This window comes from Elgaria multicarinata, chromosome 8 (genome assembly GCF_023053635.1).
Source record: "Elgaria multicarinata webbii isolate HBS135686 ecotype San Diego chromosome 8, rElgMul1.1.pri, whole genome shotgun sequence".
In the NCBI taxonomy this organism is placed as follows: domain Eukaryota; kingdom Metazoa; phylum Chordata; class Lepidosauria; order Squamata; family Anguidae; genus Elgaria; species Elgaria multicarinata.
The window spans coordinates 73,255,867-73,280,965 of NC_086178.1; the positions used below are offsets into that span (position 1 = coordinate 73,255,867).

Here is a 25,099-nt window from a genome sequence, read left to right on the forward strand (position 1 = left end):
TGGGCCTAATAAAACACAATAATCCATTAACAAGTCACTTGGTTTTCCTTTTCTGTTTCAAGTTGTACAGTTGAGGCAGATTTAATAGGTTTATTATAAATGAAGGGATTGCATAGTGAAGAGTTTGTTGAAATAAAAAGCCAACTTCTGGATTAAAATCAATTAACTTTTAATGGTTAAAAAGCTATTTTGAATAGTTTCCAAAGAATGCAAGACATATATTAAAAATGAGAAAGAATGTGCATTTTTAGGTGACTAGTGATAATTTCTGTACTGCAATAGCATAAAAATTATATTTTGAAACCATAACCAGAGAATGTAAGATTGATTCATACCAAAGCTATTTGCACACTGTTCTTTTGCAGAGGAAGAAAAAAATTGCAGAAGAGATTGATAATCATGGAGATTTTAGGTTCTTCTGATATAGTTCCTTTGATATATTGTATGCTAACCACGGGGAGAAAGATTTAACTGCAATAGGCTTTCTTGGGACTTCATAATGGGTAATTACTTGCACCTGAAAACAGGATTTTTTAAAAATAAAAATTTCTCTCAGCACTGCATTTGTGGCACAGAAATGAACAGATCAGGGTTTTTTCCATAAAAAAGCTTCATCAGAAAGAACTTGAGCCAGTTTTTTGTTGAAAGGCTGATAGAAATCTCGTAGAATTTCCTTTGTGAGCGGTAACATAGGACCTAGATTACGATCTTCAGGTCTTCTAGTGTTTGATGCAGGACTCTTGGTAATTAGAGCTTCTTGTTTTTCAGTTAGGGCACCTGTGGGGGGAAAAACCAAAAAACCTGAATACATAAATAAATAAATAAAAATAAATGCATTGACCAGATGCAAAAGAGGGCAGGGCTCCTGCAGCTTTAACTGTTGCAATGAAGGGTTGGATGTCACCAGGTGCTGCATGCATACAAATGACACCTGCTGAAATTCCCTTTTCTATGCAACTGTTAAGATACAGGAGCCCTGTCCTCCTCTCCAAATGGTCACCCTGATTAAAGGTACAAATACAGTTTAGAATATTGCAGCTTGTGGTTCAAACTGTAAGTGTGGGTGGCTTGTTCTTGTTTGCCATCTCTGAAGTAGAACTCACACCTGCTCCCATTCAATTATGTTTAAACACAATGGTAAATGTGTGTAAACATTTAACATACATGATTTTTGTCCTTAAATAGAACCTTTGGGGGTGGGTGGGTGGAGAAGCAGTAACAGGACTGTGTAGCATGTATGGAGTGGATTTAACCCTTTCCCTGCATGTTGTGGCCTGCCAAAAAAAATCACCCCTAGGCTATTACACCCAGGAGGGAAGCTTGTAATGGAAACTTCCATTGTTGGGGCTTGTAGTAGCTTTGAAGAGGGGCGGTGATTTTAGGTGGGACGACAGGCTATGAGGAAAGGATTAATCACCTCTTCCCCATAATTCTGATCCTGCTTACATCCTTTTCCACGAATGCTGTTTAAGAAAGAAAAAGCATGCACATTTCAGGTCGTATGCAATTAACTATCTTCCATCTTTGTTAAAGGGAAGAGAGAAATTCTGACAACTTCCCACATGCCCTCAAAAATTGCCCTAGAGGGTTGGAGGACCTTATGGACAAGATATTGGGAGGGTGGGGTGCAGGTAATGAGGAAAGGAAGGAGGAGAGGAAGGGAAGGAGAGGAGAAAGGGGGAGGGGAAGAGGTGAAAAGGAGAGGGGAAGGGAAGGAGAAGAGGGGAGGGGAGGACTATCTGCTCATGTGGCATTGGATTTTGCCCTAATTGCTTCCGTGTATTTAACTTTATGTGGAGTATGGACGTAAAGTTGCTGGAGCAACTTAGGCATCTCACTGCAAGAGAAGTTGTGTGAGCTCTGCTTGACAAAAAAGCAAGGAGAACAGGAAGCATGGGCTTCCTATTCCACCTACAAGTTGTAGTATGAAAACTATTCTAAATAAATATATGTGTCAAGAGGAGCCCTGCTGGTGCTGGATCAGAGTAGAAAACCTTCTTTTCCAGAATCCTACTCCCCATGGATTCATAAATTTAGATATTTAGATGGCTTTTAAATATTATAAACTTTATTGCATTTAATACACAATATAATTTTTCCCAAGTATGAGTCATTTTGTATAATAAGTAGCAGTTATTATATTTATGACAGTATAAAAGAATCACGAATGCACATTCTTGGGTAGCAATTATTTTTCCTTATTTCTGAATACTTAGTCCTTTGTGTTAGAGTCACCTGATGTCAGTTAATATTTCACTCATGCACAGAGGTCCAGCAAAACATTCAAAATTGATTCCAATTTACTATTGAAATTGGTCTCACACCACATTAAGCTTTGTGAGGGGAGGGTGGAAGGGCATTTCTTATCACCTAAAAGTTCATCTTCAGTATAACAGCCCATGTTAAGTCTGTCTATACTGTAGAGTCTACAGTGTAGACGCTACACAACCTGCAAAAGTCTGATTCACAGAAGGTCATATAGATATCACTAAATATAGATATAGATATCACTAAGTTTGCTCCCATGTAGAAGGGGGGAAAGTGTGTAGCCATAACTTGTGATAACCACTCTGTAACTCGAGTAAAAGTAAGAATCTTTAGTGAAATAAACATAAGAAAAATTAAAAAAATTAAGACGCCTTTACTTTCTCAAACATTTTAGTCTTTCAGTTTCTGCTTAAATCTGTTACTGTCTTGTCTTGCAGCTAGGTTTTATTTTGGCTTTTACTTCTATTTTATACTGTGGTTTTAAACTTTTATAATGCATTTTATGTTATATTTTATGGTTGTAATTGCTGCAAACCACACATAGAGCTTTTGCTATTGGGCGGTGTCGAAATGTAATAAATAAAAAATAAATCTGTGTCTTTGTCACTTATTACATTGTACATGCAGTTTTCATAAATATGACCGCAAGTTGTTTTCTGTTTAGGGAAACATACATGAAGTGTCCCTAAAGGTGATGTAATCAGGTGGGTTATAATTTCATTAAAATAGCATACCTGCTGGTTAAAAAATCTGGAAAGCTAGATTTGATATATATACTGAGCATATCCCGACTAATTACATAGTGAATTCTAATATTATTGGATTAACTAAAAGGCCAGAAAATTATATCTAACTTGTACAAGCGCAGCAGGCAAAGCGTCCCAGTAAATTGAGCAGCCAGAAAACTGATTTACAAAGTTTTTGTAAGACATGATGAGACCCATGGAAGCATTTATGTCTCTATTTTTGAAGCTGAATTAACTGATGGGTGGCAAATGAATTGACCAAAAGGCCAAATTTAAAGCTCTGTAGAAATGTGCCAAATCTCAATTCATTCCCATGGTGAAATTTCTCTGACCCTTCTTTGTTACCATCTGTGTCTTTATAGCCACACTAAGGATAAACATTAGGACCGATGGTACTAGACGAAGGAGGATATAGAAGGAGTCTTAGAAAATATATGGCAATTTGATTTAATAGGTGATTGATGTGCTTAACTAAGAAAGCTCAGAAAAATTCCTACCTAAATCCAGAAACTGGAACACCATGTGCATAGTAAACTTAACATTGGATGCATGATCCTCCAAGCGGAGAACTAATATTTGATCTTTATTAAAAACTGTCAGCCAATCCAGGAGAAAAACAACATACAGACCAACCTGGAGCCTTACCTAAAAGAATGAAAAATAAAACAAAAACAGTTTGTGTTACATATGTAAGAAATATTAACACAAAAACACATTAATTATGCAATTTTTATACGTCCTTCTCTACTTCAGTGGAACTATTCTTATTGGCCCAACGCTTAAACATTGCGCTTCATGACACTAACTTATATTTATGACGTCTTAGAAGAGGCAAGACATAATGGCTTATATTTTCTTAGTACTGTTTCATACAAAAGACACCTCCTTTAGAGCCGTGGCCAGCATAGCCAATAGTGAGGGGTCATGGAAACTGTAAGCCAAAACATCTGGAAGGTCATAAGCTGCCCGGCTCTGCTTTAGAAGTTAAACACTACAACTGAACTTGCAGTTTGAGGAAGAAAGAGACAGAGTACCATGAATGGACTTAAACAGGCCACAACTTTATTAAAGGAACTTGGGGAGTTCCAGCCCCTTCCTATGAGATGCTCGGAGAGCCTGGCATGGATAGCCAGCCACAATGTCCCCCTGACACCTGAGGCTGGGAGGCAATCTGCTCCCATTGCAGGAAGAGGCAGGTGTGCAGTGGTCACCATGTTGGCAATCTATAGTCCTGCAGTGCACAGGCTACCTCCACAACCTTAGGCAGCAGTCCTGCTGCAAGAGCTGCTCCAGCCTCGTGAGTGTCCTGCTATACCCCATTGCAATGGACCTCCCAGGCATCCTTTCTACTCTCACTATATTGATGTCATTTTCCACATCCACACTGATTCTTCTGCCAAAGAGGTAGCAAGAAACGATGAATAAATTAGTGATGGCCAAATTGAATCAACAAGACCATAACATGCAAACCTCACCCCTGAAAAAGGAATTACATTGCTTTCATATTCTATTATCTAAACATAAGATCAAGCATAAACCGAAACGTACATACCGACATGGCATTGTTGAGGGAGTTGTTGTACACACAGGCTCTCAGGGAGTAATCTACCAGGCAATTTTCAAAGAGATGCAATGACTCAGACACTTTTTCATGGAAGTCTTCTACAGATTTGTTAGCATTTGCAAAGTAGAGATAATCAGAATATAATCTGTGAATGAAACAATACAGGAACAACTGAAATTTGTTGCCGAAATGAAGCCATGCCATCATAATGAAAATTGAAATGTACTGTTCAGAGAAGAAGAAAAATAACACTATTTGTATAGTAAGTACCTGTTGAAAACACTGTAGTTAATTTTATATTTCTTTTCTCCAGCAGAACATTGAAGGCTCAGATGCCATAGGTTCTTTTCAGGCAGGGCTCATGTCAGAAAAAACTAAGACCAATTATCAGGCTGTTCTGAGTTACATAACTGGCAAAGATTCCTCATCCATCTCACACTTGCAAAATCCATTTCCCACATATCTCCTACCATCTCATTGTTGCTACCATTGTTGCTTTTCTTTGTAAAGACAGGGAAAAGATAAAAGAAAATACTGCAATATTCAGATGTAATAAAACTACTGAGCTATAATGATACTACTTCTCAGTCTCTTTCCTAACTGATCATTTTCATATTCCCTTCTATCTGTAAGTGGCTCACAGGACACAGTTCTTGGTTCCATATTGCTTCCTGTATATTGTCTTCCTTCATTCTCTTATTCATTCTCATACCTTTTGCTACCTTTCACATCAATTAAACCAATCTCAAGCCCACTTACATAATCCTTACTTTTCCATTAGCCATTCATTTCTTCAACTCCCCATCTTTTCTGCTCTTTCCTCAAACTTCCTGTAACCCTGCCCTCAAGACCCTCTTCCTCCCCTTTATTGTCAACCCTGGACTCTTCATTGAACCACATTTCCTCTGGTCCCTCTGACTGTTAATTCTCTTCTACAGCAACATCTTTCTCAAGCTGTGTCTGGTCCAGAAAGCTACACCTGTCCCTAGGATCCATGCAAAGTTTGAACCACAGACATATTGACAATTTTCCTTTCCTTCACAAAGCTAGGCTTCAAACATTCTGACTTTTAAAATTATTTTTAGCAGTGGAATCATAGTAGAGTTGGAAGGGGCCCATTAGGCCATCGAGTCCAACCCCCAAGTTTATGTTCATAAACTTGCTCAGTTGAGCCAATTACAAGCCAATCATCCAAGTTGAGCCAATCAGTATCAGAGACTTTACACCCCAAGCACAATACCATTGAGATCTGGCTCTTTCTTGCCAGGCAATTCTACAGAGAATTTTCTCTAAAGTAGTCTCTTTGGCAAGGAGCTATATTTGTCTCTCCATAATGGCTAGTATAGCATTTCTGCTCTTAGGCCAATACGGTTCCATTAAAAGATTTACCTGCAGAAGAAAATTTGTGTCCTGCCCTTCCTGTTTACAAACACTGCTTTGTATCTAATAGTGTCCTTCTACCAGATGAACAGATGCTACTAGTGGATTAAACTTCCCCTACACACACACACCACACATTCCAAATCTGCTCCAGAGTGTTGGGGTACCCTCCGGAGTAAATGGGGAGGCACATGAAGGAGGAAGGAGAGGATTGGAAACTCCCATTGTATGAGTGAGTCTGCTTGTGCACCATTGGATTTAATCCACTGATCCAATAAATGAATCACATCTTAGCTATGTTTTGTTTCTTCTTTGTCTCTAGAGCTAATAATAAAATGTTCTATACCCAAGAAAGGGATTTTGCTTATAAAACATGGCAATAGCTATTTATTTGGATATAAAATGATTCTCTTTAAGTGAGTAACCATAAACTTAAAACAATAATTTGATCTTGGAATTTTGATGCAATTAAATTCAGCTTGTTGCCAGCTTTCATTAAAAGAGCATATTAAGGAAAACAACATCTTAAAATAGACTTCCAGCAGTGCTTTGCTTTTACCTTAAAATGAGTTTGTTGTTCCTTTCATAGGATGAAACACTCTTTTTATTATCATGGGAAGAAAGGAAAGAGATTGTAGCAGAGATATCAGACTAGTCAAAGGTGGGATAGGTGGCCTTCCTTATTACTATGGCTCTGTGACTTATGAATGGAAGGAACTGTATGTAGGTAGAAGTAATAAAACAGAGCAATGTGCCACTCCCATCTTATAGTTCACTGACAATAAACAGGCACTAAATATTTGGCTGAGCATAGTATTTTGCTGCCTCAGGCAGCTGCCTGTTTTACTGTGCATGAAATAGTTGGCTGTGAAACTGGAAGATGTGAGAAAAACAGGAAGGATGGAGCCAGCCGATTCATTAAATGCAGCTCTTTTTAATATAAACATATTTTTTGCCACACTCCCAGCAAAAGTGTATGTGTATAAAAAAGGTACAGGTCACTAATGGTGCACTATTAAAACAAGACAGATGAAGTGTGCAGTGTCCATCTCAAGTAACATTGTTTGTTGCAAGCCAACAGCTCTTGCCAACCTGTAGGTTGGATAAAAGGGGCTGGGAAACTGAGCTGGAAGAATGGTTTACATAAGCAGTTTATTTCATTTGGAAGGTTTTCCCTTGCCAACATTATTTAACTACATTCTCTAGATTGTAGGCAGCTTTCTATCACCAAAGAATGAAAACAATAACGATCAGACTAGACACCATAAAAGAAAAGGTTGACACAAAGGACAAGAGCACATTCTACTCATATGAAACTGGGTCAAGAGAGCATACATAGTTATGTGTCACAGTGCCACATCATAGGTATACAGGACTCAAGCTCTTTTATAGGTCAAGGTCAACATTTTCAAATGTAGCTAGTGATCATTTCCAATCAGGAGCATTAAGAATTGCTGACCTCTCTTTGTTTACATTATAAACTTTACAAGATTGGTTTTTTGCTTTATGTTATTAAATGTCCAATTTTAACATGACTATATTGATCCAGTCGTTCCTTGGGTGTGCATGCAATACTAAGAAGAATGGTGCCAATCAGGAAGCTTCCATGTGTGCAAGAACTTTCCAACAATGATGACAATGATGATGATGATATATCACTTTTCTGTAACTAGTTATAGCCGAAAGAGTTTATAAACAGAAGGGCAACAATCAAAACATGAGGGAAAACAGCAACCACAATTAACAGTGCAGTCCTATGTATATCTACTCAAAAGCAATCTCCACAAAGTTCATTGGGACTTATTTCTGGATAATGTGTATGGGATTGTAGCGTTAATAAAATAGCAGCATCAAAACATCCTTACTCTTCTTACAGTGCAATCCTATACGGGCATACACATCTCTGCTTGTGTCAGCCATATAAATTTTCTTAAAACCAATATATCATATGAATTCCCCATCCCCACATTGGAAATCCCGGAACGTTATAACCTAAGATAGCAAGGGAAAGGAAAACAAATGTTCTTGATACTAAACAGATGTAGATAAATGACATAGGCCATAGCTAGACCTAAGGTTTATCCCTGCATCGTCCAGGGGTCAAACCTGTTCACCTAGGTTCCACACAGGGGATCCAGTGCTCGGGCAGGGGCAAACCCTGGATGATCCCAGGAAAAACCTTAGGTCTAGCTGTGGCCATAGTGTCTTATTCTATGGATTGAATACAAAATCATCTGCTACAAGTAGAGTATGAAATTCTACCTTGAAATTAACGTCTCATCTTGTAAAAGGGAAGCCAGCTTTCTATCCCCTCTCAACCATAGCCTTTCCCCCATAGAAATTAGAATAAAATTATGATTATAATTAAAACAGAACAGGAAATTTCTCCCAACCCTTGAGATATAGAACAAAACAGAAAAATTGGGTGTCCTGGTGACAATAAATATGGATAAAACACTAAATCTAGTCACAATTAGATTACTGTTGTACAATAGCACTACTTAACTATTACACTAAACACATGACGGCCCATAATTTGCTTATCTTTATATCAATGGGGATTCCACAAGAAACTGGGATCCACCATCCATCCCAATTGTCAGCATAATTTGTATTTAGGATCAACTTTAAATGGATTTCTCTGACTATGGGCAGAATCCAATGCTGCCCATCCGCTAGCAGTGCTGCCTGCCAGTTCTGATCCGTGTGCAGCTAGCCAACAATTCCGGTCCATAAATGTCCACTACTGCTCCGCTGGACCTGCCGCTTTCCAGAAACTAGCATTTCCACTTGTTTCAGCTGGCCTCAGAATTCCTAAATTGCTGTTCCGCAAGCAATAGGGTCTGCTTGCAGACCAGAATTGGTGGTGTTAAATTATCACTTGCTTGATTGGAACCATATCCTTGCACAATATGTCCCACAATAGTTTGTCCTGCTACAAAAGATTTTTTTTAAAAATAAATAAATCCGCATTTGCTATCCAATTCACTGCTGTATAAACCATAGAAGACTAATATAGACTCACTCTTATAACCAACTAGATATGATTATTATAATTAAGAGTTTCTTTGGAATGAGATACCTGTTCAGAACAATTGTCTTTAGATAGGATTGTATGATCTCCTTTACCAAACCTCTTAACTGATTTAAACCGACTTTTAGAGGCTCCTTTCCTAAATGTTGTACTTCAGTATGTGTCAGACTCTGTTGATAGAACAGTTCTAGATCATTTCTCCAGTCCATTGTGGATTTACTAATGGACTGAAATTGATTTTCCAAAAATGAAGTCAGAATTCTAAAGAATTCTGGCTTATCAGTAAACAGTAAGCATGTTGGTATATGCTCCTGCTTGGCTACTCCAGCCAGCAGAAGTGGCAAAATTAACTAGGAAGTCACAAGCAAGCAAAAGTGTAGTTTAATATCCAAACCAGGATTCTTCATTTGTCACTTTCCAATAAGCCAGGAATCATAAGCTAAGAAAAAATCCTGGCTTCAGATTCTGGTTTCTTAGGAGAGCAACAAACTAGGAATTCTCCTTCAGATGTAAAACTAAGGCCATGGCTAGATGAGGGGGTTGGAGGGTGACGATCTCACGATTTTATGATCATGAGACCGTCGCCCTCGTCTACACGCGGCGCATGGCATCGCAGCCGCGTTTTAGGTTTTTTTTTAAAAAAAGGAAAAGGAGCTCCGTGCCCGGTTCCTCGTGTTTACTCAAGAGGAGTCGGGACATACCAGCGATGGCAGGCCACACATTCCACGGTCTCAGGATCATCCCGAGACAGTGGAAAAAGCAGGGGGGAAAGGGCTTGCCGATATCCTGGGCCAAGGGAGGGATCATCCCTCGCTGCTCCCGGGATGCACAGGGATGATCCCAGGGCGATCACCAGGATATCACCAGGTCTAGCCATGGCCTAAGCTTTTGTTTGCTGGTGACCTCCTGGATTGCTTAGACACTCCTCCTCAATCAGGCAGCATGAACTAGAGCTGTGAAGAAATGTCCTTTCGAAATTCTCCACCCTATTTGTGGGCAGAGAAATTGTGGGGACAATTTAACCAAATTTCTCTAAGAAGAGGAGGAATTCCCAAACAGTTTCTCACAAGTATGGCTCACTATTAGCAAGCTTCTTTCTTTTCTTTTTTGGGGGGAGTGTTTTTTTTTGGGGGGGTGTTGCTACTGGAAGTGGGAACAGCACAAGCTGTTTTGGTAGGTGGCCCCTATTTTGCATTCACCACAATGTCGGTGTGAGGGTGGAAGTGTTGTGTCTAGTTATAGGGAAGAGGTAAAGCTAGTGCAGTGCCTAAAACTGTTTTCCAATTTCCTGAAAGTTTTCTTGCTCCATGAAAAAGTCTTCCTTTCACTGCCTCATTCTCCGGGTGTTTTATAATGTATTTTTGGGATGTTTTTCAGCTTACCTAATCATTGTAGAGCAGCTGAGGGTGCTGTGTGTGTTTTCTTTCTGTTTCTCTGCATTGGTCTGCAACCTCCCAGGCTGCCTGTACTTCCTGATCTGAGAAAGCCCTAAGGAAGGAATTGCCTCATGATGTCTTCCCCTACAAATTCCAGTGCCAGTGTTTATTGGGGGAGGGGGGAGGAGAATGATATCCATGAGTTACAAAATTCCCAGGGCAAGTTAGCTACTATCTGTAAGAATGAGAACAAAGTAGAACAATAAAATACATTGAAAGTTTGTAAATATTGAGTGCTAACCTTTCAACAGGATCCCTAAGCATAACAATAAGTTTTGCATTTGGCTGGAAGGCATGGATAAAGTCCTGTATTAAAAATGGAGGCTCCCCTTCTGTACTGTTGTCATAGAAGAAGATCCAAGCATTGTTGTCCCACATTGTGGAAGCACTCGCCTCTCCTGAAACAACAAAAGTTGTGCATTGTTATCCTTCATTCCAGAGATCTTGATCTGAGCATTGCTATAAAGGCTTTACAGGACCAGAACATAAAGCAATGTGCTAGGTAAATTTTGTAAATTTTGGTATTTATTATTGCACAAAATAGTAACTAACATAGTCTGTCCTAAAGGCTTTTATATGAAAGCCCCAAAATGTTGGATTTTAGAATGTGTTTAATTTTAGCACCAAATTTACATTACAATGGTGTGTGTGTGTTTATGTGCTCGTGTGTGTGTGTGCACGCGTGTGTAAAGATTTTTACGTTTTAAAGAATATGGCTTCAATCCTAAACACATTTACGCTGGAGTAAGCCCCACTGAACACAACAGGACTTAGTTTCAAATAAACATGCATAGGATTAAACCATTCTCATTACTATGCTTTAGAAAAGTCTCCCTTAGCCTTGATGCACCATGAATGAGCCAAATCCCTTACAATATCCTCTGTACAGAGTTAAAATTTTGTTACACTTGCTAACAAACAACATAGTTTTGCCCTTCCTTTACCTGTGTCCAATTTAATCTATATTTTACATTTTCTAATCCTTTGGAGAGACTATGGCCCTTCCTACACCTAAGGATTATCCCAGGAAAATGGAGGGATCATCCCTGCCTGCTCCCAGGATCCCCTCTGTGTCATTTGGATGCATAGGGATGATCCCGGGAAAGAAGGCAGGTGTAGAAACAGCCTATATCAATGAAAATTACTCTTATCTATCTCCCAAACATAACGATGGTCAATCAGCATCTCAGATCCTTCACTCACGTAGGACTGTATGAAGACAAGAGTTACTACAGTATAACACCAATGGCTTTCCCCCATCAACCCTCTGTACAGAATTTGTACTGTCTACTCTAACTAGCATAGGGGTTGGCTGGTCTACCACATGGGAAGTTAGATTCCGGGGTGCACATATGGGCAGAGGGCTGGATTCATGTACTGTATCGCTTTTGTTAGCATAGGCTCCATCAGAGTTTTGGATTCCCAATGCTTATTTGGTCATAGCTTATGTTTTGCAGTCCATTCTTAAAAATAACTTGCGACTATCCAAACTTTCAGCTTTCCATTAGCTTCCCTAAAATGCTAATGTCTTGGCTATGGCAGCCAAAAATACACTTCTTGATGCATATCTACCTGTTTTGGCATCTCTACCTGTTTTAGCATCTCCCCACCACATCCGAATTCTGAATGAATGTTTGTGAGGAGGAAGCCATATTCAACCCATGATAAATTAACTACTGCTGCATTTATATATCAAATCATAACAGCACCAAAGATACCAATTTTTCATACGAGCTAAAAGCACATAACATATGATTAAAATGCCGGCTTTCATTAGAGAATGGCTATAGAATGTTCTTATCCTGAGATTAATGGAATAAAACCATGTTGTGCTTTCATAAAAAATTCTGGTGCATTTATCATAATAATCATCATAAATAAATCCTGTCTAGAATGCCTGGAATAGCAAGTGTAGTGTCTTGTGTAGTGCTTTCCAAACTTCCATGGGTTCATCTGGCAACATAATTATAACCTAATAACAATTTGATTCAGAGATGTTTTTGACTGGAAAATTACATTGCCTGATAAAGTTAGAGGAATGTTTATAGTTTTAATTATATCTTCCCTTTTTAATCATCTGAAGTTTAATAACGTTGCTCCCTAAGCGAATTTCTGATTTTCATATATTCTGCAAGCATTCTTGACTAAATTGTATTTTTTAACAAGATTTTTTTTAATATAATAAGCATATTAATTCAGGGTTTTCCCTGGAAACTTGAAGAGCAAATATAAACAGTTTCTTGAAGAGCAAATATAAACAGTTTCTAAACAAAACTTTCATTCCCTGAAAATATCTAACAGAAGGCAATTGCTCCAAAGAAGACAAAGTGTACAATATTAATCTGAATTAGTATATTTCCCAGAAGACATTTCTGAATATAATATACACCATAGGTATGCCTGCATGTGTCCTTGGTACAAACAACCCACAAAAATAGCTGGGGGCACACTATTATTATTATTATTTTGGAAAGAACAGTGGGCCTGTTGGATCACATCAACACAATCAGTACTAATAGCTTATGATTTACAAAGTCAGGATATGTCAGACCACATCAGAGACTCCCTCTTAGGACATGACAGCCTCAGCTTTCTTCTTATCTCAGGTGAGTAAGAAAACCACTGCCCTCCTGCAAAAAAAATCTCCACCCATCCCATCTCTCACACCTAACAAAATGAAGTACCATATCTATGTTTACTACATTTCATATTCCTCTAACAGCAGCACAGTTGGCAGAAATTCATGTGAGGAAGGATTCCCTTATTGCTGCATCTCCATGCCAGGAAAACTTAAAACTTCTGCCATTTAGTTATACAGAGATCTTAGGCTACTGCATGGTATAGATATGTAATAAATAAATAAAAATATTGGATAGTGTGGAATAGGATGTATAGTGAGGAAACATGTCTAGGTTCCCCTGGCAACTAAAGATTTTTTTTTGTTTACAAAGCATTTCAACAGATTCTGCTGAGCATGCTGGGTTTTTATTATCGTATTTATTTGTAGTTATTTTATGATTTTATATGAAGTCATTTAAATGGATTGCATCTTGTCATGAGTCCCATATACCGTATTTCTTCGATTCTAAGACACACTTTTTTCCCTAAATAGGCAGCTCTAAAAATGGACTGCGTCTTAGAATCAATGGCGTCTTAGAATCGAAGCAATACGGTAAGAGGAAAAGAGGAAGCTCCTGCAGCAGCCTCGAGCCATGCGAGCGAGGAGGAGCTGGTTGGGTAAGCGCCTGGTTTTTTGTTAGGCAAATTTATTCGTAAGTCCCATCGATTTCCATGGGACTTACTCGCGTGTCGTCGTCCCCTGGTGCACAGACAAGTAAAGAGCAGGACTGAAGAGTTAAGTTTACTCTTTGTTTCAACGCCCCCCTTCTTCCCGCACAAACGGCAGTTTCTTCTCTCACAGAGGGAAAAAAGAAAAGGACACAACCATTAGAAGAAAGCGTGGGGGGGGAAGAGGTTGGCTGGGCGGTGAGGGAAGTATTTCTTTGATTCTAAGATGCCTTTTTTCCAAATAAGCAGCTCTAAAAATGGGGTGCGCCTTAGAATCGATGGCGTCTTAGAATCGAAGAAATACGGTAGTAAGGAATGCAACTAATACAGTTACTAGATAAGCAAATAAAAGTACAATCCTATGCTTGTTTAGAGAGAACAAAGTCTGGCTAGGAAATGCTTTGAGTTGTAGGACTCTTTTTTGTCTAAACATGCACCCTAAAAGCTGCTAGTTACACTGAAAAACATAAAGTGCAAAATTGAAAGATTTATAACAGTCTTTTCAGACAGAATTTTTCAACTTTTCATTTGTGGTTGAAGACCCATTTAAATGATGCTGAAAAGCCTGCATTCCGTTTTGCCAGGAGAAGCTGTTCCAATAAAATGATATCATCTGTCTTACATGTTTCTTATCTCATATTTAGCTTACTGTACATTACTAAAATACAGCAGGATCTTGATACAGCAAGATTAGCACCATCAACATATACCCCATAAACAGTAGTTTCTGTACCAATGATGATGTTGTTCATCTTGTCATTGTCTCCCTGCAGCACATTCTGAATCTGATGAGCAGCCAAGTCAAAGAGATCTAGGTAATCTTCCACTGGGTAACGGTCATGAAATCCATCTCTCAGACGAATTATCCCTGAAAACCAGAATAGAAAGGAAAACCTGTAAACAACAGTTGTAAACTTGAGAGTTCTATCTGCATTTTCAAACAATGAAAGAGCCTGTTTAAAGAATGCAAAATAAATATGAATGCTAATTAAGGGTTCTATCCAATGGTAGTCTGACTAGATCTGTAAGTATGATTAACATTGGATGCATTCCACATGTACATCATCATGTGTATGTATGATGAGATAGATAAATGTGTGTTTGTTACACATAAGCTTGTAAATGCATCTCTTTTTTACACTTACATTAAAGGGGAGCACATTATTATTGTTGTTTCATCACAAGCCTTGCCATATGGTAAGTTTTCCCCTTGGGAGGAAGCTCAGTGATGTATCTAAAGTGTGTAACCTTAGCAAAAGGACTGCAGAACCAGTTAAATAACGGAGTGCTAATTAGCATGAAGGTTACTTTATAGAACCAAGCCTGTAACCCAAAAGTAGACAGAGCACAAAGAAGATCCAATAAAATATTTTATTAGAAGATTTAAATAAAAGGAAACTTCTCCTCCTGGAGGATGGTTGTTTCGTTAGGGAACCCATGAGCCAAGGAAAGCCTGCCTAGCACCACCTACATAAAGCACAGCCTAGCTGAGTCACTGAAGGAATGAATCAATGAAATGAGGAACCATTAATAGATTGTACGGAACTAAGAAGACTTCTGAAAAAGAGTCAAGGAATCCATCTAAGAGAATTCTGAAGGAAGTCCAGGAAGCCCGGTGGATTCTGGCTGAAACTAGATTATTCCCAATCATACCAAAGGACACAGTCACATGCACACTAGGATCTGGAGATTTCTGCACACCGTGGACTTGCGCTAGAGTTATTACAAAAGGACCACCTATTATTATTATTATTATTATTATTATTATTATATTTATTTGTATCCCGCCTTTTGCCCAATGCTGGGCCTCAAGGCGGCCTTACAAAGTTTAAAATATACATGGGGTGGGGAGGGAAACAAAACCATAAACAATTAAAAAATACACAACAAAATTATAATACATTAACCTAGATGGAGGGGTGGATTATTCTCCAGAGGCCTGCTTGAACAAAAAAGTTTTAGCCTGCTTCCGAAAGCCCATCAAGGAGGGAGCCAGCCTAGCTTCCCCAGGAAGAGAGTTCCAGAGCACCGGAGCAGCCACCGAGAAGGCCCTCTCCCATGTTCCCACCAAGCGTGCCTGTGAAGAAGGTGGGACTGAAAGAAGAGCCTCTCCAGAAGATCTCAAAGCACGGGCAGGCTCATAAGGGAGAATACGTTCTTTCAAATAACCTGGACCCAAACCATATAGAGCTTTATAGGTCATAACCAGAACTTTGAATTGTGCCCGGAAACAGACTGGAAGCCAGTGGAGCTGTTTTAACAGGGGAGTTGTCTGCTCCCTGTAACCAGCCCCGGTCAACAACAACCTAATGCACACTGAGAAGGAAGCAACCTGTAGAATAAGTCTGAACGCTCCTGTATGTGAGCATAGTATCGCCTGTATGCTTTGGACTCGTTTCTCCATGCTTTCTTCCTTTTTGGGTAACTTTGCAGGAGTGAACCAGAGAACCTAATTTGTCCAGCACAAAGTACAGAGGCCTCTTGGCCTTGGTGTGCAGCATGATCTTCACTGAACATCACAAAACAGCTTAGTGGTCTCTGGTCAGGCAGAGTGAGGAACCCAAGTTGTATCAAGACAGAACATTCCTTGAATTTTAATTAATTCCTCCGAAATTCCATAGTGTTCCCTATCAGAATAAACAGCCAAATAAATAGCCAAATTCCAGAGATATGTACAGTTTGATGCAAGGTTGCTTATCATAACTTGAAATTCTGCATAAGAAAAGCATAGGAAAAAACCCTGAGCATTAACATGACTGATGCTGTAAGATAAGAACAACTTAAATATTTTTAATTATGCTCCATCATATGAATAACTTTGTCTGTTTTACAGAGGATGATGGCTCCCCTCTATATGAAAGAAACCTTAAGCGTGACTGTCTTATCCTTCAGGAGATGGCATGGGTACAACTGATTGGTGGAGATCCTTACATATTGTTACAAATGACTTGCTGTTATGCCTGCATTCCACCCCATAGTCAAAGCAACATACAGAAGTGTTCCCAGGCAACTTCCCATCCAGGTACATTTTCTGCTTGAAAAATTGATCCACATCTGGGTGCTTTCATACCATTTGCTAGAGCAATTCCTTAAGTCTGGCCTGAAAACATGGCAGCAATTATTATTTTTAACAAACTCTACCTAATTTGACATAATTGCAGAAATAATGTATTGGGCAAAGTGTAGAAGTCTAACACATACAGGAGACAAACATGATACTGAGGAGGAAAATACTTGGGGGGAAACCCCACCTACTACATAAAATCCCACTGAAGTTAACTCAGCTCACTTTTTTGCATTAGTTATCTCCATTGCCTTAATAAGGAATCCAGTGATACCAATTTAGTAGAATTCACTCTCCTGTAGTTCACTACCCCTTGAATAGCAATGCCAAAGAAGAGCTGAATCTGAAAAATTAGGTTTCCGATTTAAACCTTCTGTAGAGTCCTTTGTTGACAAATGAAGCTCAGTTATGTATTCCTTCTAGTGCTTTGTTTGAAGATAGAAAGAGAAGAAATTGCTCAATTGAATCTGCGCCCATTCCAAAAATACTCTTCTATGTAGTATAAACCTCAGCCTACTAGCCATCTATAGCATAAACTATAGCTGAGCCCACAGGGCATACTGAGTAGAACCAAAGAGATGCCAACACAGCTGGAAAGGAAGGTAAAATCTCACTGTCATAACAGTACAATTAATAAAAAAAATATTCTCAACTGCTTTGAAATTTATAGATTTTTATTCTTGCAAGTTTTGAAAGCAATCATCATCAACAACATTATCATCTACTTGCCTAAATCTCTATATCCTAGGAAATCCATCAGAAGAATAATGGTGTCAGCATCAGGAATCCACAGGCAGCTGCTCAAAGATGCCAGGTGTTGATGCTGGCCCTAGTTTTAGACCATAATTGTAATTGCTCCCAACATTCACTCCTGCCAAACAGGCATTGAAGCAAGACAGATATTAGATACTGTTGTCACGAAGTCCTTCAATGAGCTCACAATTAGATAAGAAGTAGCACCATGTGTGTGAGCCTTTCAAATTGGGCCAATCAAATTCCATGATTCAAAGCTATGCAACTGAACAGGCTGATCACATGTCTCTCACACACACAGTTGGCAACCCCAGAGAAAACCCACACAATCTGACCCAGCTCTGTGGCTGCATCTTTTATCTGTAGTCAACAGGCACAGGCACAGTTTCAAGAGTCAGCAGCTGTCACCCACCCACTCCCACAGGAGGACCCACGGCTCACCTTGCCACCAGCCAGAAATACCAGCTACAGCAATGAAGGCTCCAGCACTGGGCCAAGGAAATCTAGCAGCTGAAATCCAGGCACTTATTATTTAAATTCCTCCACAATGTTCTGGGGATCCAATGTAGCATTTTCCAATCTGTTTCTACATCAGGGCTCCAGAGATATAACAACTTAAGAAAAGCTCTTTTGGACCGAAGGCTTACTAGTCTAACAGCCTGTTTCCCCAAAGTGGCCAAACAGATGTCTATGGAAAGCCTACAACAGGACATGGGACAATAACCAGTATTCAGAGGCATGGTGCCTCTGTTCCTAGAGGTAGCATATAGCCATCATGACTAGTAGCGGTTAATAACCTTGTCTTCATGAATATGTCTAATTTCCTTTTAAAGACTTCTAAGTTGGTAGTCATCACCAGATCCTGTGGAAATGCATTACGTAATTTAACTATGCACTGTGTGAACAAGCACTTCTTTTGTCTCCTGAATTTCCCACTATTTAGCTTCACTGGATGACTCCAGGTCCTAGCATAACAGGAGAAGGATAAAAAAGATATATCTATTTTCTCTACACTATGCAATAATATTATATACCTCTTATCATGTCCCCTATTTTCTTGCTGTCTTTTTTTAACTAAAAAGCCCCAAATATTGTAACTTTAAGTCATAAAGGAATGGATTAACCCCCATGATCATTTTGGTTGCCCATTGTTTTCACTTTTTCCAGCTTTACAATACCCTTTGAGACATGCAGCAATCAGAATTGTACATAATATTCCATGTGAAATCACACCCATAGATTTGTATAAAGGCATTAAGAAATTGGGGGATTTATTTTTTTTATTCCTTTCCTAATGATACACAAAACAGAATTTGTCCATTCGCCTAGTTTGGAAAGATCCCTAAGTGCACAATCTCTTTTAGTTTTAATCATCCTAGATAATTTTGTGTCAACAGCAAACTTAAGCTACCTCTCTGCTTACCCCTATAATTTATGAGCAAGTTAAAAAAACACAGATTCTATACAATTCCTCGTGAGACACCACTTCTTACATTGCTCCATTGTGAGAACACTCTGCTTCCGATTCTCTAACGAGTTACCAATCCATCTGCCCTCTTATCCCATCCCAGCAGTTTAAGCAATCTGCTAAGTTTGCTCTATTAGTTTATTTTAAAATGTAAGGTGCAATTATGCTCTATGGAATTGCTCTGTGCAAGCTTTGGGGGCAGTAGCAGTCTAGATATTCTATAAATAAACAAATACTAAGGTTTTTTATATATATCAATACCTTTTGCTTTGGGCAAAATAAGTTCACAGCAATGGGCTTACTATAAAAATACTGCTGTGGTACCAATGAAGCCATGAATATTTGTCCATAGCATTTCCAGGTGACAGTCTTCTCAGTGTTCGGCTGTTGATTTGTGGCTTGTTAAGTGATGTAAAAAATAAGGCATTTCCAATGTGTATCCAAGGCAACCTGCAACAGATCCAGACAATGAAGCCAGATCTCTTGATTTCCAGCATTAGGTTTATTGCTTCCTGGGGACTAAGAAACTTCAAAATGGAAGAAATACTGCTTCCTAAGGAAGGTTAAACATTCATTTCAGCAAACACAACTGTGAAATGTCAGAAGGGTCCTTACTCACCAAACCTTTTTCTTGTCCACCAGTGAGGCTCTTTAATGGCTGAAAATTTCACATCAGGATGTAACCTGAGCCTGTCATAAAGGTCCGTTGTTCCACACTTTGGCTGTCCTATGATGTAGAAATGGGGAAGACAGCGCAGCCTGTAGTGTTTGTCCTTGTAATGATACAAATGGCTCCAAAACACCTTTCTGAGGTAATCAAATAATGTCCGAAAACGTTTGGAATACAAGGCATATGAGTTTGTAGCATAAGGGTCTCTGGTAGTGTTTCCTCTGTATTCTTCGTACCAACAAGGATTCTTGCTGTTTGAAAGAAACTTGTTAGGAATTACCGAGAACATCTGCAATACAGAGAACAAAAACTTTAGTTTAAGGTAGAAATTCCAGCTATATTCCATTGTTTTCACTTTCCAATAATTTTAATATTAAATTGTGAGGCTAAATTTTAAACTTAACCTGCTACACAAATACATGACCTGGAGAATATCTAGAGCTTGCAGTGAGGAGGAATATTTTTATAGCTTTTAAATATGATCATCTAGGTTGACACACACACACAAATGCACACACAGAGGCATACTTTCTGCCATATAAGAACTAATTTTCTCTTCATCTATATAAGAGAAAATTATAACGCCCAAACAGAAGGAATACTTAGGGACAAGGCTCATACAACATGCAATGCAGCAGGTCTCCTCAAACCTTCTGCACAGCAACCATTCTAAAAGGGGCTATAATAATTACAACTCCAATTATTTATTTATTTATTTATTACATTTTTATACCACCCAACCGCTGAAGCTCTCTGGGTGGTTCACAAAAATTAGTTGTATTATCGATTAATTACTCTGATTAATTACAATTCTGATTCTCATGCAGTTACAAAGATCCATTAACTCTCTACATTTCCTAGCACCTATAAATTCCCTCTTGACAACTCACCACCTTGGAAGAACTAGCCTAGCCAAGATGAAGTATCCTTAGAACGTTGCTTGCTTACTCTTTTCATAACTGATTTAGCAATAGTATAGCATTGGCAGTCATCTCTCTGTCTCCTCTACATTTGTTAAGTTATGACAAAGTGTGTAGAGATAAATCACTTTTCATGTCTGGTATTCATACCTCCACATCTCACTATGGCTTATACCATTATTCCCCATTCTGGTGCCCTCCAAATGTTTTGGACTTCATCTCCCATCTCTTGGATCCACACCAGGAGAGATAGGAAAGGCCCCAGAAAAGACTTTGCTGGGCTGCAACTTGTGTGTTTTAGCCAGTCTCCAGCTAAGATACCAGTACAAAGAGCAAATAGGCATTGTAAATACTTGTGAGATAGTCCATACTACTGCTCTCACTCACAATATCTACAGGGCAATATCTGGACCACGCATGAAAAAGAGAGGCAGCTATAGGATTGATTGTCCACCATCTTGCAAAATTGAATCGGTAGCCTAAAAAGCATGATCCCCAGTCAATAAAAGTAGGTGTGTTGACTTAAAATGATGCAACTGGATCAATGGTTCTCTGGGTGCGTACTCAGAGGAAGGCCCAGAAGCCAGCAATAAGGGAGAGGGCCTTCTCTGTGGTGGCTCCCCAATTATGGAATGATCTCCCCAATGAGGCCCACCTTGTGCCAACACTGCTATCTTTTCAGTGCTAGTTTAAAACTTTTCACTTTTCCCAGGCATTTAGCAATATGTGATGAGCTTCATCAATCCTGGATTTGTTTTTATAGTTGTTTACAAAGTTGTTTACAGTTGTTTTTAGATGTATATTCCGTGTACGTTCCATGTTTTTGTGGTTTTAATTTTTGTATATTGTTTTTAATTGTTTTAATCTTATGTAAATCGCCCAGAGAGCTTCAGCTATGGTATGATATAGAAATAATAATAATAATAACAACAACAACAACCCAATACAGTATTCATTTCTAACAATTGTAATAATGAAAATATTTCTGTCTCTTTTATACTCACATGCATCTCTTGTTTTTGCAGATCTTCCAAGTCTGGAAGAGGTCTGGTTATGAATTCGATGTTTGAAGTAATACTGTCAATAATTGCTTTAATGCTTGGATAATCCTTTGTGTATGAAATATTTATTTTAGATGTTTGGTAATGGTCTTTCATATCACAGAGGCTCTCATTGTCCATTAAATTTGAATTGCTGATGAAAGGTCCATAACGGAGTGCTGGCTGCATCAGCAAGAAGCCATGTTTAGCTCCAGTCAGTATATAAGATGCCATTACTAGCATCATTATTAATAATCCAAATATTAAGCTGCATAGCTTCCCTTTCTTCAAGCAAAACAGTCCAGTCCAGCTATCACTGTGATCAGTCCTTACTTCCAAAACTGCAAGCAAGTTCATCTGTTTGCTATCCACGTGCAACAGAACTTTATTTTCTCCTCTGCACAGAGGACACTTTTGGCTATTGTGATTTGACCCCCGGCACTTGAAGCACAGCTTGTGCAAGTCATTTGGTAACAATGCTATGCAACAATGAATGCAATGCCTCATATTAATCCATTAAAGTATTGGTGGAAGGAGCCATTTACAGCAGTCAGAGAGGAAGTCCAAATGGATGAAAGTCATTTTCTATCAAAAATTCTCATAGAATCAGTTGAAGACCTTGAAATGTTTTTTTTTAAAAAAAGACGAAGCGAAACAAATAAGTACTGAAACAAATACGGTGATGTCTTAAAGGCACATTTTATGTGACCTGGACATATATAATTTGGATCAATGAGGGAAGAATATTAATTTTAAAATATAATACACTAGCTCAGGTTTTTCCCATTGAACAAAACAAGAATGGGATTTTACCATACCGAGCAAAGAGACACAAAAAACAAAATGAGTTCATTGTCCTTGGATTTCATCAAAAGTAAACAAATGTAGGTATGTGAGAATGCAGATTTTTTTGAAGTTTAAATACTTTGTTCCTAAAAAACGTAGGTTCCAAGATGGACACATCCCTTGAAGAGCTTCATCTTTATAACATCACTTTGGAGAATGCTGTTGCGTGACCTAAAAGGAAACAGAGCGAGAATGCAAATTCAGACATCTGCCAAGAGATCTTATCGAAGTGATAATCACTTTATCGAAAAATGTTTGCTAAACTGAGTGTTAAGGGCAAAGGGGAAATAAAATTCAGAGTTAGAAAGAACATGCTGGGAATACCAAAATCTAGATCAACAAACCAGCTTTGGACAGGGTGCACCCATATGAACCTGTTCAACTATGGAGATCGTCGTCAGGTGATATCTACTCACAGGCCCCCATCTTCTGAAGTGTGGAGGATGGCAACAACAAAGAAGGCCTTATCACTCTTGTCCCTTGAATCTGTCACTTTCTCCTTTTGCCCATCCACCAGGTTCCCCCTTAGAAAACAATTACAAATGCTGCTTCTCCCTCTTTGATTTTTAATGGGGTCCAATACACGCTTTTGAACTGACATTGCTGTAGGATGTTATCGGTTTAATTTTGTGTCGACGATTTTGTGTTATTGTTAGCTGCCTCAGGAGTCTTTGTGATTAAGAAGCACGATATAAATATTTGAGATAAAGAACAAGGAAGGATATGAGATAAAGAACAAGGAAGGAAATTATTGTCCAAGTGTCAGCTAGCAAATTTATACTAGGAGTTCCATGAGGATTTTGCTGCAGATTGCAAAAAGGATGAAACTAAAAAAACTATCTGGGCCAAGATTACCCAGTGGATCAACTTTTAGGCCAAATGGATCTGTGGGACAAGAAAGCTGTTCAGAAATGGAGGCTGTACAGGCAAGCAGATGAAGAAAGAAAAATAGTTGCACAATGACAGCATTTGAAGAGCAAAAATCAACAAATGTGTGTTGGGGAAGCTCTTTAGGAAGAAATAGTTGTTAAGAGTTCAGAAATATGCCTACACTGGGGCTGTACTCAAAATGCTGAAATAAACCATTTCAATCCTGTTTCTCTGTTTCGTAGAGCCAAAATGAGATACCTGAAACAGTAGGGGCGAAATACATGCTGAAGCATTTCAGCAGAGAGAAATACTTCCTAGATATGCACTGTGTTATTTATTTATTGCATTTATATCCCACCTTTTTTCCTCCAAGGAACCCAAGGCGTCATACATAATACTCCTCCTCTCCATTTTATCCTCACAACAACAACCCTGTAAGGTAGGTTGGGTTGAGAGTCTGTGACTGGCCCAAAGTCACTCAGTGGGTTTCCATGGTTGAGTGGGGACTAGAACCCGGATCTCCCAACTCCTAGACCAACACTTTATCCACTACACTACACTGTGTTACTCCTGCTTGTTGAGCTCAATGTCAAATTTGTTGCTGATGTTGTTAACAGCTGGGAGCTTCCATGAGAATATGTTTGTGAAGAAAAAAAGAAGGCTATTGAGTTGGGAGCTTTCAGCTTCAATGGTGGCACAGAAATATATGAAACAGTATCCCAACCGTACGTTTTCTGGTTCTTCCAGCAGCAGCAGCAAGAAAATACTTTGAGGCACCCAGCTACCCCTTTCAAGGAAGTAAACAGACACAAATTTTAATCCTCACACTTCAGCACTCTGAAAGCCTGCATGATTCTAGCTGCTAATTGTCCATCTTATCTGGATTGTCACTATGGTGATCTGAACAAATTTCAGAGGAAAGAGAATAGTGCAGCAGCAAAGAAGAAGAGGGGACCCAGGTGCCTTTGCCTGCATGTTCTGGAGAGTCCTAATTTACCTTGGAGGTGTATAGAGCTACATGTTATGATGGAGGGGAAGAGGGTCTGGGGGAACTAGAGCGATGCAATGTGGTGACTTTTGGTGGAGGAATCATCATTGAACTGTGAAGCAAGTGGAGAATCTTAAGTCAGTGTACCTCATTATAACATCTCTCAGCTGGTAAAAGGCAGATTGTAGTGCAGAGACATAAGCCCTTCCTACTTAAGTAAACCCTAGCTTAGTGTGGGCAAGGCAAGCTGCTTTTCTCAAAATCATCTGAGAGGCATTGTTGGGGGCATATGAGCTTAATATTCCCTGCTTGCTTTGCTTCCCAAAAGACTAACCAATGCAGATTCCTCCTCCCAGACTTCCCATCCAGTGCCATACAGGTAGCCATAATACTCTCCTCTAACACAAATCAACCACTGCTGCCATCATCAACTGGTAGTCCCAGGTGTGCTATTTTTGGACATGGGGCTTCCATTTAGCTGTCAGAGCTAGGTAAAATTCTAATTACCATTGACAGATCTTTTTTCCATGAGCTGCCTAATCTTTTAAAGCTATCTAGGACAGTGGCTAAAATAGCCTTCACCACATCATCTGTACTGCAGTTATCATTTGCAGTTATCATTTGGGAAAAAAGAAATTAAGGTGCAGCTCAGTAACACCTACCTATGTCTGTTTTTGTGTTATTAATAGGGAGACAAGAAGATAGCTTGAGGGGGTTCGAGAGAGTAAGAAACAGAGGCTAAATCTGCAGAGTTGTGTGCCAGC

The 25,099-nt window shown here is 39.0% G+C and overlaps 1 protein-coding gene across 1 annotated transcript in view; it reads right to left on the minus strand.

Annotated features, from left to right (window-relative positions):
- Positions 1 to 205: 205 nt before the first annotated feature.
- Positions 206 to 25,099, minus strand: part of CHST15 (carbohydrate sulfotransferase 15) — a 74,514-nt gene continuing 49,620 nt past the window's right edge. Inside the window, exons 2-8 of the mRNA XM_063132779.1 lie at positions 21,596 to 22,648; positions 19,621 to 19,960; positions 14,450 to 14,584; positions 10,670 to 10,826; positions 4,567 to 4,723; positions 3,512 to 3,659; positions 206 to 777 (exon numbers count right to left, since the gene is read on the minus strand). Of these exons, the coding sequence (XP_062988849.1) occupies positions 587 to 777; positions 3,512 to 3,659; positions 4,567 to 4,723; positions 10,670 to 10,826; positions 14,450 to 14,584; positions 19,621 to 19,960; positions 21,596 to 22,138 (1,671 nt within the window). The 5' untranslated portion in view covers positions 22,139 to 22,648 and the 3' untranslated portion in view covers positions 206 to 586. The remainder of the gene's footprint in view (positions 778 to 3,511; positions 3,660 to 4,566; positions 4,724 to 10,669; positions 10,827 to 14,449; positions 14,585 to 19,620; positions 19,961 to 21,595; positions 22,649 to 25,099) is intronic.